This window comes from Nilaparvata lugens, chromosome 10 (assembly GCF_014356525.2).
Source record: "Nilaparvata lugens isolate BPH chromosome 10, ASM1435652v1, whole genome shotgun sequence".
NCBI classification, from domain to species: Eukaryota; Metazoa; Arthropoda; class Insecta; order Hemiptera; family Delphacidae; genus Nilaparvata; species Nilaparvata lugens.
In genome coordinates this window covers 1,113,819-1,130,930 of record NC_052513.1, presented here as the reverse complement: position 1 = coordinate 1,130,930, position 17,112 = coordinate 1,113,819, and the positions used below count along the sequence as shown (strand labels likewise).

The 17,112-nt window shown below is 33.3% G+C and overlaps 1 protein-coding gene across 1 annotated transcript in view; it reads left to right on the top strand.

Moving 5' to 3' along the window:
• The window catches only part of LOC111044578 (trafficking protein particle complex subunit 11), a 48,564-nt gene that overhangs the window by 12,806 nt on the left and 18,646 nt on the right, over positions 1 to 17,112 (top strand). The window contains exons 6-14 of the mRNA XM_039436056.1: positions 1,174 to 1,404; positions 2,972 to 3,113; positions 5,484 to 5,657; positions 6,618 to 6,696; positions 7,820 to 7,874; positions 9,059 to 9,257; positions 10,540 to 10,736; positions 15,346 to 15,568; positions 16,858 to 16,973. Of these exons, the coding sequence (XP_039291990.1) occupies positions 1,174 to 1,404; positions 2,972 to 3,113; positions 5,484 to 5,657; positions 6,618 to 6,696; positions 7,820 to 7,874; positions 9,059 to 9,257; positions 10,540 to 10,736; positions 15,346 to 15,568; positions 16,858 to 16,973 (1,416 nt within the window). The remainder of the gene's footprint in view (positions 1 to 1,173; positions 1,405 to 2,971; positions 3,114 to 5,483; positions 5,658 to 6,617; positions 6,697 to 7,819; positions 7,875 to 9,058; positions 9,258 to 10,539; positions 10,737 to 15,345; positions 15,569 to 16,857; positions 16,974 to 17,112) is intronic.

The following is a 17,112-nucleotide window of genomic DNA, read 5'->3' as shown; positions in this document are numbered from 1 at the left end:
GTGTGTATCTGTGAATGTAGTTGATTTGGGTGGAAATCTGTTTTCCTGCAGAAGCAGTGAAAATATAAATTTGTAAACTTACAATTCAATTCTAGATGTGCATGAATTGAATGAATAATATTGATACCATAGTAGGCTATACAGTATTGTAAAATACTTCATTGCATGAATTAATAGGTATTGGCATAGAGAAACAATAGCATAAGTAGATATCCCATGATATAGGACGTTTATGTCGCAACTTTTATCTGAAGCCCATAGTTCATGTGATTCTTTCCCGTGAAGCTGTGTGACACTGGTAGTCTCTCATATTGTGCCGTTCATACACTCTCATCCCAACAAAACAGTAAAATTCGACAATAATCAACAGTAATCGGCTTGAGTTAAGCACTATGAAGTAGTTGACAATTTCACTTACCTAGGGAGTTGCATAACGGATACTAATGAGGAACTCAAAGAAGTTCAAAAACGTATCACTGCAGCCAACCGCACATTTTTCTCCCTTATATGCATATTCAAAGCTAGGAATGTACACCGTGAATGCAAGATAAAACTATATAAAAGCATTATAAAGACAGTGGTGTGTTACGGAAGTGAGACATGGACAATGACAGTCAGAACAGCAGACCTGTTGAATATATTTGAGAGAAAGATGCTGCGAAGAATATATGGACTGGTGTGTGAGGCAGGACAGTAGCATATCCGTACTAATGCAGAGTTAGAAACACTCTACAGAGAACCCCCACTATCGGCCCACATAAGATTGATGCGGCTCCGATGGGCAGGACATTTGCAATGGATGCCAGATATACGTGTGCCAAGGAAGGTATTCGTGGGACAGCCTGGAGGAAGGAGACCTGTTGGAAGACCAAGAGAGCGATGGGAGGATAGAGTGGCAAAGGACGCTAGGGAAATGCTACGTTTGAGGAGATGGAAAGGTGCAGCAATGGATAGAGATGGCTGGAGGCAAAGTTTAATTGAGGCCAAAGCCCGATTTGGGCTGTAGCGCCATTGGAGAGAGAGAGAATCGGCTAGAGTTAACAGTAAAAGTTGCGACATAAACGTCCTATACCATGGGATATCTACTTACGCTATTGTTTCTCTATGGTATTGGTCCCTAGCTGGATCATTTTCTAGTAATATTTCCCAATTTTCAATTTTCATTGATTCCAGGCACTACTCAGCAGCCTATACAAACCTGCAGGACCTGAGGCTTGTAGATACAAACGCACTGGAAGTGAAAACAGTGGCCGGGTTCCTAGTATACAAACAGTGTCGACTCATGTTCACCTTCAACCAAGCCAGAGAGGCAATACAACAGTATCGAGCGCATGTCGAGTATTTCCTCAACAAAATCGGTCCCAAAGAGTTGGCTTTCGAGCATTATGCTTGGCTTTCTAAAGGGTAAGTTGTTTATAACTCTCAGAATATTCGAGATCAAAATAATTTACCGTCAGGACAAATATAGATTTGCATAAAAACGTCAAGGTCAAACGTCAATTTTGAGCACACAGTTATTTTGTTTTTGACATTAGAAACACATTAAACTGTCCAATAAATAATTATGTTAACTAATGCTATTAATTTGTAAAATAAATACTCAAATCAAACCATTTCCAGCAAGAAACATCAACAAGAAAACAGAGATTTTTTCAAAATGTTTCGACTTGAATAAAATTCTGATAGTAATAAATCAGTACATATATTCTGTTTTGTTACACAGGAGAATCTGCATCATTATCAATTAAGAAATACTGTTCACTCTGTTAATACCAGAAACAATAGACAGATCTATATTTAATACCAAAGATTGTCTAAATCTTTAAACAGTTTTGAAGCAGTTGGGCAAAAGGTGTATAATAAGTTACCGCTACATCTCCAACAAACACCCCTAAAACTGTTCAAATTAAAGGTGCACGATTGGCTGGCAAAAAAGTGAATTTCACGAGAGCAGAATCAGCATACCTTAATTGTTATTGTTAGCACGTATGAACTAGCTGCTTAATTTTGTAATATTGTCTCTGTTATTTGTAATATTTGGAAATGTAATCTAAATAGCAATGTAATAGTAACAATGTGTCTCTTAATGTGTGACTGTCTATTTCATGTTCTATTTGTGTGACTTTGTCTTGTGCTTTTTTTGGCTGGCTGACAATAACATTGAATTTATTTATTTAGACTTTTAATGTCACTTTTAAGTGAGAAATAAAATAAAGATTAAATAAGGGTACTTTAAGTTTTAATTCTTATGTAAATACAAGTAGCATGTAGCAAGTAGCCAAGAAATTGAATATGTAGTCAAATATATTGAATTTATATCGTTTGTGCATATTATACGATATTTGAATAAATATCACAACATCTCACCGAACACTGTTAGAAGTACAATAATTTTAATTTTACTTGAGTGAAGCTGTGCTGTTCCTAGTCAGCTACAAGTGCTAACGATAGTTGTCTAAATTATTTAAATTGTATTCAAATATTAAAATGCCTTATTTGATCGATCTAATGACCATTTCATTGACTTCTCTTGGTTCAATTATTAGAGAGAAATAACATTTTGAAGGTGACGTAGAATAACAGATAATTTGTTCAGACAACGGGCTAAAACACCTTGAAAATCGTGTATGCTATGGTTCAATTCAGTCTTTAATGCAATTGGGAGATATTTAAGGCACTCGTTTTTGATCATGTCTTCACTTATATCTCATTCTTCAAAGACTAATAGTTCAACCGTTGCCTTAACAACAACTATATTAACACAATAACAGATATAGGGGGATGACTTGAATCACAGCTATCTACTACAGAAGGCGGTGTTAGAAGAAAATTGGCAACTATGGGGTCCTATCATTTCCACTGTCATTATAACGTGAATCGCACTTTGGTTTATCGTTTAATTTTTCCGCTTCAAATTGTGTTTCAATGAAACATCTTATAGGTTGTAACTAGATGTTCGTCTCAATTTTAGATCCAGTGTGTTTGGAGATCTATTCGATGAAGCGATTCGTGTTGGTCTTGAAGCCAGTCAAACTCAACATCCAGGGTTCTACTATGAACAAGCTGCTCGACATTCTATCACAAGGAAACAGTTGGCTGCAAATATATGCCAGGTATTATTATACTGTATTATATCACTTAAAACTTCTAGAACCGACTCCTCTGTATCATTTATGAGTTTAAAAAGCGATTCCTGGTGCTTCAGAACACACTTGAAGCTATAGATCCACTAATATTTCATCATACATCTCAATTTCACCGCACAAACCTAAAGATCATGTGTGTATGTCCTGTTGGCAAAATTAAAAATATATCATTATTTAATTTCATCTATCTGTAAGAGCTTTATACGATAAAATAACACAATACAGAAGAAACTGATGTCAAGATCTGAATAGGATGCGATCCGGAAGAATTCCTTCAAAAGCTCAACATCACAAATCCACATGAAAAAGTTATAAGAGAGAGAAAAGTTACAGAGATTAGTACCGGAACAGATTATTTATAAAACACAATCCTTGAAGTGAAGATGATGATGATGTTGTTGTTGTTGATGATGCTGATTATTATTATTATTATGATAATAATAATATTTATTGTTTAATAACCATTCCACTACGTAGTCACGACCTAGAGTTTGAGAGGGCGACGTCCTCAGCCAAATAATGAAAAAAAGTAGATTCCAGATCTCAATAGATGAACAATAAAGACATTGTAAGGAAACATTTTATCTGAAGCATTGCTCCGTATTACACTCCTCTAAACTATGAAAACATTGTGTCATACCATAGCGTAAGTAGATATCCCATGGTATAGGGCGTTTATGTCGCAACTTTTACTGTTATCTCAAGCCGATCACTGTTGATTATTGTCTAATTTTACTGTTTTTTTCTGGGGGGGGGTGAGAGTGTATGAACGGCACAATATGAGAGACTACCAGTGTCACACAGCTTCACGGGAAAGAATTACATGAACTAGCGGCTTGAGATAACAGTAAAGTTGCGACATAAACGCCCTATACCATGGGATATCTATTTATGCTATTGTTTCTCTATGGTCATACTCTACCGATTGTACTTGGAATTTGATCAAAACTAAACTTTAATTATTCAGTTTTAATTCATTCAAGTTTGTAGCTAAGTCTCATCCTAAGTTTCTTTGAAATGGAGATGATTTTTCTCATGGATGATCTTATGTGTTTCTTTTCAAAATGACATACTTAAGAAATGCAGTTGATGCGTTTTGCATAAGGATTACGAACTGCACGACTTTTTATCTGTTCTTCTTTTATTTTTCTATATAAACTATCTTTACATATTGTTTTTAGTGTAATCCACATTTTTACTTTACTCATCACTATTATAATTTTAGTTTTACATTATGTTTATTCATGTACAGTGCTATTTTCTGTTTTTGTACCACTATGGGTCTTGTTAGACTCAGTGGAAATTGTCATATTGTAAATAAATATTCGTTTCAAGCAGAGTGTATATTAGACCGAGTTGTGCAGAGGAAACGCATGTTTTTCGAACAGCCAGTACTCGTCAACATGAAAAAGAAACCACCTGGTCTTTCCCGTTCCCCGGAAAGTGTAGACCGAGTCAGAACGGCAGTTGTTACTAGTTTCATTTCATTTCATAATTTCTTTATTCATAAATTTGTACAGTGTGTACAATGAATAGTGTCAAAAATATATATCTTTGATTAGATACAATTAAAAATAAAATACATAAATAAAACATCTACAGAATACAACAATACAAACATACAATACAATTTAACTCGATAGTCCTAGACGATCGACTCGACGACACTGACTCGGTCTACATTTTCAGGAGTACGAACTGAACGGGAAAGACCAGGTGGTTTCTTTTTCATCACAGAACTAGTACTCCTAAACGCTGCAACCCATCGGAGTACAGTATTTCGATCGGGCATTGCACCTCGACCCTCAACTCTAAAATGTTGACGAAAAAGCGTTGCACTGTGACTACAGATTCATTGTTTCTAAAAAAAACTGCTTAACAGTGAACACACGATGTTGTACGTTCCAACGCTCATAGCAACTGAAATGGCATAGTATGGGTCGTCTGCCACATTCGTTCCAGGGCAATACCCTCTCCCGTTGACGAGTACTGGCTGTTCGAAAAACATGCGTTTCCTCTGCACAATCCTGTATAAATATCATTGTACAGAATGTTGAGCTGCGTCCAGACGTACGCGCATTTTTCTTTTTATCAGCTAATGCTACTTCTATTATATCTGTATTTGTACAGAAATAGTAAGATACAGATATAATAAGCATAGCATAGCTGATGAAAAGCGAAAAGCGCGTGTTGGTGGCGTACAAGTCTGTACGGACCTTTACATGGAAGTTGATTGGAATCAAACTTCAATTTGGTGTTCTAGACACCAGTTCTCATTTCAAATATCTTTGAAAAAGAAGTGATGTGTTAAATTAATACTCTTGTTGTTTGATGTAGGGCGTAGATAAATACCCAGACAGTGACCCCTTGGCTGGAGCGAACTCAATGGAGTTCTATGGGCAGAGACCGTGGAGACCGGGCAAGTTAAGTGTGGAGCCGCCTGATCCAATCAAAGAGAGAGACGGCGTTATAGCTCTGCAGTACAAGGAGAAATTCCATTGCAATCATTCTGTGAGTAGTCATATAGTAACATCCACGTTATAATGACAGTATTTGATTAACATTGATGTTGCTATCATTGTCTATCATCCTTGTATCACCTGAGCATTATAATAAAATAATAATAATACTGAGGGTGATGCCCACATAAGCTCTTAGGCTTGTGCCTGGGTAATGAGTGAGAGGGATGATGAGAGATGACGACTACTTTTTAGGTAGACGGCTTATCGTCTCCTCCGAAAGACGGAGTGGCCGTATCTTTTTATTATCTTCCTATACTGAGGTCCACGTTGTAATGGAAGTATTTGATTAACATTGGTGTTGCTATCCTTGTCTATCATACGATAAAGTAGATAGCGCCTTCCTTTTCTAGCTCCACAACCTTGTCAGATCGGCTTTTAACAATGGAGAAATATAAATTAACTAACAAAGTAACTAATTGAAATTTAGGGCCGTCAACCTATCGAGCAAACCACATAATATTAAGGGAAACTTTCAATCAAACCTGTTGCTACTATCCCAATTATTCATTATAAGAATGATTGTGTATCAATAAATAATGTATTAATGTAAATTGATTTAATATTACGGCATCAGTAGCAATCATTGATTAGCCTATCCCTAAAATATAATCCCTAAACTAATCAATGACAAATAAGAACTGTTTCAAACCAACTTGAATACTGAAAAGTTTTACTCTCTTATCATTTTTCACCAACATTGTAGCTTATTGGTTGAATGAAGCGACGTGAACTTGTTACATTAATGTTGAAAGAATTAATATTTTTTGGGCTGTGGTAATTTTCTAGGAGTTGTGTAATATAATAGCCTATTATTCTGACTGATTAAATAAATAACTAGAAACAAGTCTCTGTCTTTGAACCTTTTTTAATACCTTCTAAATTTTAAGTTTACAGTTTTGAATTTGAAATTTTCAATTCAATTAATTTCTTATTTATGTTTTTTTTACAGTTGATCATAATTACACACATAGGCAACGCTATATCTCAGTTCAAAACCTACAACTGTCCCAGAATGAGGAGATGCTTGGGTGAGTATAATAAGGTTCTTATTAGAGTTTTCTATAATCTATAAAATATAAAATATTTAAAGATAGAAATAAATTGGAAGTTGCATTTGATCAAATGCTAATTAATGAATAATTATTATCAAATGAAATTCCGATTAAATGCTGTATATCACCCCGAAGACTTCTGCTACTGCAAATATTGACAACAGGGTAAACAGCTAGATGGAAATTCGATGAGCGCTACTATGCAAAAATTATTTTTGTATATAGTGAGGTCCACGTTATAATGGCAGTGTTTTATTAACTTTCGTGTTGCTATCCTTGTCTATCATTCGACAAAACACATACCACTATAGTTTTCTAGCTCCACAACGTTGCCAAATCCATTTTTAACAATGTTTAAATATAATTAATCAAGGCAGACAAACGACAACGCTGTTCTCCTATCTTTATCCACTGCCATTATAACGTGGACCTCACTATAGTAGCGCTCATCGAATTTCCATCTAGCTGTTTACCCTGTTGTCAATATTTGCAGTAGCAGAAGTCTTCGGGGTGATATATACAGCATTTAAATATTTCTTGAATGATATGAACCAAGGTCCATGTAAAGCAACTAAAATTGAAATTAGAACTTGACTCAGTTGGAACCTGGTTGAACGTTAGTGAATTATTACAGCATTTTCAAGTAGTGCGCAAGTTTTAACTTATACTAGCAAGCCACAACATTGATATCTAATACAGTATTTCAATACTGACTTCAAAATTTTGAAGCCTCTCTTTTTATACTTAATTGCTATTATTATGCTTCGGAACATCATGTTGATAAACTCTCCATTCAAGCATTCTTTATTCATTATTTTCAATAACAGTACAATAATCGGGAGAGAATAAATAAAGTTACCTTGAGCTATTTCTCTCCTAAAATTGATGTATTATTCTTTATATCTTTATTGAATGTTTGTTATTTTATTGCAATTAATATGAATTTTATTTTTATTTTAGTGATTGAATCCTACTTTCATTTATTTCCATATGCTTGAAAATATCAATGATGTTCGTACTGGTACTAGATTAATATTAAATTGCATTTGAAATTGTATTTCTTTTCATATTATTTTATTTTTATCTTAAATTGTTGCAGTTGTTCAGATGGCAGATGAGTACTGTAGTTCCAAGGATTATGGCAAGGCTTTAACGTAAGTTGACAACTGAAATTTCTACTTCCTTTATTTTTAAATTAATTGATAAAAACATAGCAATCCATTATGAAAAATTAATATCAATATCCTTTACTATTTTTTCAGTTCATGGTGAACAAAAAGATCTCTCTGCCAATAAAATATATAAGAATGAATAATTAGAAAAAATAGGTTCAGGGTATTTCACTGATTATTGGCAGCTATTTACTATTCAAATACATCATTACATTAATTATTCACGGTATTCTTACGAAATCATTGTTGAATTACAAATTATATTTCTGTGTTTTTGTGTAGGTGATGTCGTATTATATGCATATTGAATGAAACCGACTTGGTATTGTCTAAACTACTAATCTATTAAAACAAATCGAAATACTGGTTTCTGTTGTTACATCATTATCACTAGAGATTTATTGAATTTACTAGAGGTTGATCTATTACCGGATATCAATCTCTAGTCAACTCTTTAAATTATTAGTTCACTAGTTTACTAACGATACACCATCATCACTAGAGTAAACTCAGTTTCTATAGTGAGGTCCACGTTATAATGACAGTGGAGAAAGATTGGAGAAAACGTTGCCGATCCTCTGTCTTGTCAATGCCTTCTATAGACGGTAGCTGATACGGGTTTATTGATGTAATATTAACGGTTCATTCTCGTTTAAAATAATCAATTATATTTAATTAAGCAAGAAATTATATTTTCAATAATTTAATAATGAATTTTCATAAAAGACGATCTGGCAACAGAGAAAAGTGAGAAAGAGATAGCGCTACCCGCTCTGTTAGATGATAGACAAAGATATTGTCTTTAATAAAATTAGTAGAATTGATGGTGATGTTGTGAAATCTTTCCATCATAATAAGAAAACAAAGATATTGTCAAATTTCACTAAAAATGTTTAGTGAAATTTGACAATATCTTTGTTTTTTTATTATGATAGCAATACCATTGCTAATCAAACACTGCCATTATTACATGGACCTCACTATAGAAAAACTCAATCTCCAGTGATAATGGTGTAACAACCGAAACTATATAGTTATTATAGTATAGTATCTATCTCAAATCTCGAAATTATCTCAAATTATGTTGATAAATTATTGGTTTTGACAATATCAAGTCAGTTTCATTTAATATTGTTGACGATATTTTATTGTAATATATGTTCTAGTCTACTATCTCACATGCTGTGGGACTACCGCAATGAAAGATGGTGGCTGTTATTCTCCTGCCTGCTCTCCAAAGCTCTGTACTGCGCCTATCTAACAGCCAGCATTAAGGAATACATTGAGGTAGGCCTGGAAGCGATGTCGCAGTTCCCTCAGGACCGACAAGTCAAACTGTTCAACAATATTCTAGCTGTCATCAAGGTGAGTAATCAAATTTGAAATTATGTAAATAACTATCAAATAATGTAGGTCTAAATAATTCCTGTAGTGAGGTTGACCAGGTTGAGACCGTATTGAGAATCAGCCAATCGGAGAGCTTTCTGCAGTGTCGTAACGTGCTGTGTCGTGTCGTGCCGTCCCGGAATCGGTCTGTGTGAAAACGACCTTTGCAGGATCAAGTGGATCAGTTACAGAAGATATTACATTTTATTCAATGTTTTATTGTATATCTCTCTATACTATAACATTTTGGAGGTGGGTTTATAATACTTGTAATATCATTATATAAATTGAATTAATCATGGTGAGTCTCGACATAAAAAAGTGTTAGAACCTTCTATAACATTTATTCATTTAACATTAAGTCCTAATGCTGAAAACCTGAATAATTATAATTTATTCTTGATAAAATCATATTATAAATTTTTTACTCAACCAATACGTAAAATAATATCAGATGACACAAAAGGTATTGAAACTTAGAAAGAAATGAAAAAGGTTGACGTATTGAGAATCAGCCTATCGGAGAGCTTCCTGCCGTATCGTGTCGTGACGTGCTATGCCGTGCCGTGTCGTCCCGGAACCGGTATGTGTGAAAACGGTCTTTGCAGGAACAAGTGTATCAGTTACAGAAGATATTAAATTTTGTACTCAACCAATACATTAATCAATATGAGATGACACCATAGGTATCAAAACTTAGAAAGAAATATAAATCCAAGTACCCCTTTTTGAAAAATTGTTTGCTTTGAAACTTGAAAAAATGAAACTTGTTTGCTTTTTTTCAAAATAATTTCTCAATATTGACTATATATTTTTGTTTTCATTAGAAATTAGAAAATTTAGTTTGTGCTTGTTCTGGACTCAGAATGACATTTGAATAGAACATAATACAACCTTGGAAACATAAATCAAAATAGAAATCTAAGTAGACTTTTTAAAATTGTTTACTTACAATATGTTTCGGCTGTATGATGTCATTATCAAGAAATTGAAAAATTAAACAATTTTTTATCATTCAATGTTTCCAATCACTTGATAATGACATCATATAGCCGAAACATGATTGTTGTGAGTAAACAATTTTAAAAAGTCTACTTGGATTTATATTTTTATGCATATTCAAGAGTAGCCCTAACGGAAAAAAGACAACCTTGGAAACATTTGTTTAAAATTAGCATCAGACCCATTTTTGGGCATATGTCTTTTGTATTTTCATTGTATTTAATGTCGATAAATGAATAGAGAATGATTTATTTTTCAGAAATCAGTTCCAGAACCGGAGCCGAACATAGACCCGGCCGATATTGAACCAGTTTTGGAGCTGTGGAAAACTAGAAACTCTGATGTTGCCACATCGCTTATAACAATCAAAATGAAAAACATCGACTCCTGTATTGACTGCAAGGCGAAATTTGTTGAAGCTACTTGCTCTTCGGTTGATATTCAACTCTTCATCAAGTAAATATTTTTTCATTTGTATCTTTTTCGTCGTAATTATTCAATTCATTGTCTTTTTTCTTTAGGGCTACTTTTAATAAAGATAAAAATATAAATCTAAATATAAGATAAATATAAATATAACAGCACCCTGTTAAATTATTTCGTGTCTTTAATGTTGTGAAAAAATAATTTAAAAGGGTTCTGAGATTTATATTTTCATCTTTATTCAATTCAATTAAAAGTGCAGCTTTTTAGACAGATTAGAGACCAAGATCCATTAAATTATCTTTGTTTGAACGGTGATAGATCAGATGTTAGTGTAAACCCGGAATGAAACACCTTATATTATTTAATGGGACCATGCCCTCATGTGAATGTAGATTAGCGGCAAACTTAGATGGTGCACTTCAGACACTGTTTTTGGAGAGATATATTGATATTTATCCATAATGAAACACTAGAATATTGTGATTTTTCAGACAATATTCTAGTCTTTCATTTTGATGGTTAGATGGCCCCAAGAATTCAGGCAGATTACAGTCTTGCTGTATTCACAATTAGATGAAGAGTTACTTGATGTAGTAAAACACTTAGAGTTACTTAGAATTCCTTGATGTAGTAATACACTTAATATATACAGTTACTTGATATAGTAACTGTAGCTGTATTGAATGAATACTGAATATTAGTCTGCGATATGCGATTCAACTAATTTATTGTCAAAAAACTGGTTGAATCTCTAGAAGTCATTATCTATTTTGTAATAGAGGATCATAATAAGAACTCACAAGGCCTATAATCAGCTACTGTTGTTGTAAATGTGAACATTTGACAGTGCCAACAACACATTATCTCTCAACGCATTATCTTCAAATGTATACAATTCACATTACAAGTGCACTTTTTCACTGATATTATTTAATGCAATTTGAAATAATTAAAAATTCACTCGATGATAGTGATTTGTAGTCAGATAAGTAGTGTAATTACGTCATATGGAGTGTATTGACTTGAAGAAAATATAAGAAGATAAACCCATGGTATAGGTCGTTTATGTTCGTAATTTCAAGCCGATTTTTTGTCAACTCAAGCCGATTTCTGTCAACTACAGTCTATTATTACTGTTTTGGCCGGGTGAGAGTGTAATAACGGCACAGTATGAGATACTACCAGTATCATTGTAGGACATCTTATATTTCAAATTAAGACTCTCCCAACTCACTCCATAAACTTCTGTTTATTTTCGTTTTACAACTTTCTTTTTCACACAACATTATTATTTGAGCCCATTTCAATGACTAAATGTTTACTGTGGTTAGTTTGTTACTGTAATTAAAAACATGTCAAAGTCGTGTGTGGGATGGTAACTTTCAAAATGAAATATTTCCTACATCCATATAGCTGCACGAATAAACTACTAGGGGTTGGTTTGAAAACTTGGACACTAACGCCCTATATCATGGGATATCTCCTTGTGCTATATTTTCTTTATGGTATTACTTGTAATATCATTATATAAATTGAATTAATCATGGTGAGTCTCGACATAAAAAGTGTTAGAACCTTCTATAACATTTATTCATTTAACATTAAGTCCTAATGCTGAAAACCTGAATAATTATAATTTATTCTTGATAAAATCATATTATAAATTTTTTACTCAACCAATACGTAAAATAATATCAGATGACACAAAAGGTATTGAAACTTAGAAAGAAATGAAAAAGGTTGACGTATTGAGAATCAGCCTATCGGAGAGCTTCCTGCCGTATCGTGTCGTGACGTGCTATGCCGTGCCGTGTCGTCCCGGAACCGGTATGTGTGAAAACGGTCTTTGCAGGAACAAGTGTATCAGTTACAGAAGATATTAAATTTTGTACTCAACCAATACATTAATCAATATGAGATGACACCATAGGTATCAAAACTTAGAAAGAAATATAAATCCAAGTACCCCTTTTTGAAAAATTGTTTGCTTTGAAACTTGAAAAAATGAAACTTGTTTGCTTTTTTTCAAAATAATTTCTCAATATTGACTATATATTTTTGTTTTCATTAGAAATTAGAAAATTTAGTTTGTGCTTGTTCTGGACTCAGAATGACATTTGAATAGAACATAATACAACCTTGGAAACATAAATCAAAATAGAAATCTAAGTAGACTTTTTAAAATTGTTTACTTACAATATGTTTCGGCTGTATGATGTCATTATCAAGAAATTGAAAAATTAAACAATTTTTTATCATTCAATGTTTCCAATCACTTGATAATGACATCATATAGCCGAAACATGATTGTTGTGAGTAAACAATTTTAAAAAGTCTACTTGGATTTATATTTTTATGCATATTCAAGAGTAGCCCTAACGGAAAAAAGACAACCTTGGAAACATTTGTTTAAAATTAGCATCAGACCCATTTTTGGGCATATGTCTTTTGTATTTTCATTGTATTTAATGTCGATAAATGAATAGAGAATGATTTATTTTTCAGAAATCAGTTCCAGAACCGGAGCCGAACATAGACCCGGCCGATATTGAACCAGTTTTGGAGCTGTGGAAAACTAGAAACTCTGATGTTGCCACATCGCTTATAACAATCAAAATGAAAAACATCGACTCCTGTATTGACTGCAAGGCGAAGTTCGTTGAAGCCACCTGTTCTTCGGTTGATATTCAACTCTTCATCAAGTAAATATTTTTTCATTTGTATCTTTTTCGTCGTAATTATTCAATTCATTGTCTTTTTTCTTTAGGGCTACTTTTAATAAAGATAAAAATATAAATCTAAATATAAGATAAATATAAATATAACAGCACCCTGTTAAATTATTTTGTGTCTTTAATGTTGTGAAAAAATAATTTAAAAGGGTGCTGAGATTTTATTTTTATCTTTATTCAATTCAATTTTAAGTGCAGCTTTTAGACAGATTAGAGACCAAGATCCATTAAATTATCTTTGTTTGAACGGTGATAGATCAGATGTTAGTGTAAACCCGGAATGAAACACCTTATATTATTTAATGGGACCATGCCCTCATGTGAATGTAGATTAGCGGCAAACTTAGATGGTGCACTTCAGACACTGTTTTTGGAGAGATATATTGATATTTATCCATAATGAAACACTAGAATATTGTGATTTTTCAGACAATATTCTAGTCTTTCATTTTGATGGTTAGATGGCCCCAAGAATTCAGGCAGATTACAGTCTTGCTGTATTCACAATTAGATGAAGAGTTACTTGATGTAGTAAAACACTTAGAGTTACTTAGAATTCCTTGATGTAGTAATACACTTAATATATACAGTTACTTGATATAGTAACTGTAGCTGTATTGAATGAATACTGAATATTAGTCTGCGATATGCGATTCAACTAATTTATTGTCAAAAAACTGGTTGAATCTCTAGAAGTCATTATCTATTTTGTAATAGAGGATCATAATAAGAACTCACAAGGCCTATAATCAGCTACTGTTGTTGTAAATGTGAACATTTGACAGTGCCAACAACACATTATCTCTCAACGCATTATCTTCAAATGTATACAATTCACATTACAAGTGCACTTTTTCACTGATATTATTTAATGCAATTTGAAATAATTAAAAATTCACTCGATGATAGTGATTTGTAGTCAGATAAGTAGTGTAATTACGTCATATGGAGTGTATTGACTTGAAGAAAATATAAGAAGATAAACCCATGGTATAGGTCGTTTATGTTCAAGCCGATTTTTTGTCAACTCAAGCCGATTTCTGTCAACTACAGTCTATTATTACTGTTTTGGCCGGGTGAGAGTGTAATAACGGCACAGTATGAGATACTACCAGTATCATTGTAGGACATCTTATATTTCAAATTAAGACTCTCCCAACTCACTCCATAAACTTCTGTTTATTTTCGTTTTACAACTTTCTTTTTCACACAACATTATTATTTGAGCCCATTTCAATGACTAAATGTTTACTGTGGTTAGTTTGTTACTGTAATTAAAAACATGTCAAAGTCGTGTGTGGGATGGTAACTTTCAAAATGAAATATTTCCTACATCCATATAGCTGCACGAATAAACTACTAGGGGTTGGTTTGAAAACTTGGACACTAACGCCCTATATCATGGGATATCTCCTTGTGCTATATTTTCTTTATGGTATTGATTTCGTTATTAGAAACAATTGTTGAGATTTAAAGCTACAATTAAACTGGGATTTAATTTAAATTCAAATCTGTTTATTCGTTTCAATTCACAAAGTATGAGTTATGAAAGTAGTTTGAGGTATTAGCTATTAAAGAGGTATTAATTGAGATATTAGCTGAGGTTTTAGCTATGAAAATTGTATTTGCACACAATATTCATTGTATTGAATTATTTATTCATTCATTCATTTATTCATACAGTAAGTACATCATCAAAATGATAGGGAAAAATAATAATTATTATTATAATTATTATTAATGATAGGGAGAGAAAAAATAAGGTAACCTTGTGCTATTCCTCTCCCAAACTCAGATAAGGTTTTATTCGAGTTGTTCGCATGATTAGCCAAATAGCACTCTGTTTGTTTAGTGGTGTTACATTCGAAACAGAAAATAATCTAATTTTCGTTTATCGGTTACTTCAGGAGTCGTCTAGAATGCAGCGTGCAATTTGGAAGGCTGAGCGTTTCGGTGAGCAGTCCTACGGTTAGTTCTGAGTTCGCGGTGAATCCAACTCAGAGCGCGGAGTTTCCTATCTGCGAGGGCAGCTCTGATTCTGATCCCAGGCTGCTATTTGCACCAGGCGAAGTGAAGACCTACTCCTGTCAGTATGTGCCCAATCCGCAGGATGTTGGCAAGGAAATACAGGTTAGCTATTGACTTTTCTCATTATTTGTATTCATACTTATCAATATTTTATGTGTGTTATTCTACTATCATTTGTTTTTATATATAAACTAGCAGGTTTATTATAGGTGTAACTAGCAGGTGTAATTCCTGCTCCGCAAGGGCATAATAAAAAAAATGACGAACTGAGATTCCGACTTACTGAGATCTTGAAGAATTTGAAATAGGCCTATAACCATCTTCGGTGAATTGAGAATCTATATGCAAAATTTCAAGTTAATCAGTTGAGTAGTTCAGACGTGATGATGCGTCATCCGTTTAATTCCTATCCCGTACGTGTATACGCCAATTCTTTACTTTATTATATTATATAGATTATTGCTTTTAAAATTTATTTTTATGGGAGCCAAGATACAACGTGAACAAACATGCGCGTGAGAGAATGGATCTTGGAGCAGCAAGACCGATTCACAGTCTAACTTTTTTTTCATAGTCTGCTGAATAATCACAGTATCTGATTGAGTGTCAATGAAAGCACTGTGAACTTTTATTTACGAGTCAAGCAATATAAAGCGAATATGAGTCATCACTTTGATACGCGCACTAAAGCAAACTTTAATCTGTTATTGATGGCTCTCCTCTCGAAGAATCGACTCCAGATTGTATTCATTCATACAATGATAATTACAAATCATATAATTATGATCGGAGTGAACAAAGACATTTTATGGATATGTTCTCCTAGAACTTCTAGTACTTAAAATCGACATTGATTATATAACTTTTTATATCACTTACTTGAAGCCATAACATTTTTACAAAGGAATATTGTTAGATCTGTGGTTGTGCTTGTTTAAAAAAATCTCGATGGTTTTTTGTTATCTTCAATATTTTCAATGCCTGGCAATGTCATCTGCCTGGTTTTTTGGGGGCTATATCAGTCTAGGAATTCAATTTTTGAAAACGTTACATTTTTCCTTCCTGTGGAAGAACTAATTGAGAATGGCTACGTGATTCACATTTGAACTATCATCTATTGAAATCAGGAATCAGAGAGTTTCATATGGTTTCTTTTTTTTTTCATTGTGGTGACTCAATGAATCTGTAGATTAATAATAAATTCCATGAACAATAACAGTCCTGAAGTTTTGAGATATCAAACCATCCAAGTAATTGATAACGTTAAGCTATAAGTTTCAATGACCTAAGAGTCTTTGCACTAGCAGAAGCACTAAGATAAATAATAATCTATCATTTGAATCTATTCCATCTATTTAAGTTCTCATTCCATATTCTTTATAACTTTACAGATCGAAGCAATTTCTTTGGAACTTGGCGGTGGACCGGGAGAAAGAAAAATTATTCTTCAATTTACTGGTCACGGTTGTGAACCGGCCAACCCCTATCCTGAACTTCTGTACTTCAGGTATGTAGGTTATTGCTCAATGTATTGCTTTCATATGATATTGTATCCTATCGCTCATCATAGTTAGAGGCTAACCATTATTTGTATCATACTCTCTATTACAATATGTGAATTGAATCCATAATGACATACATTGAAA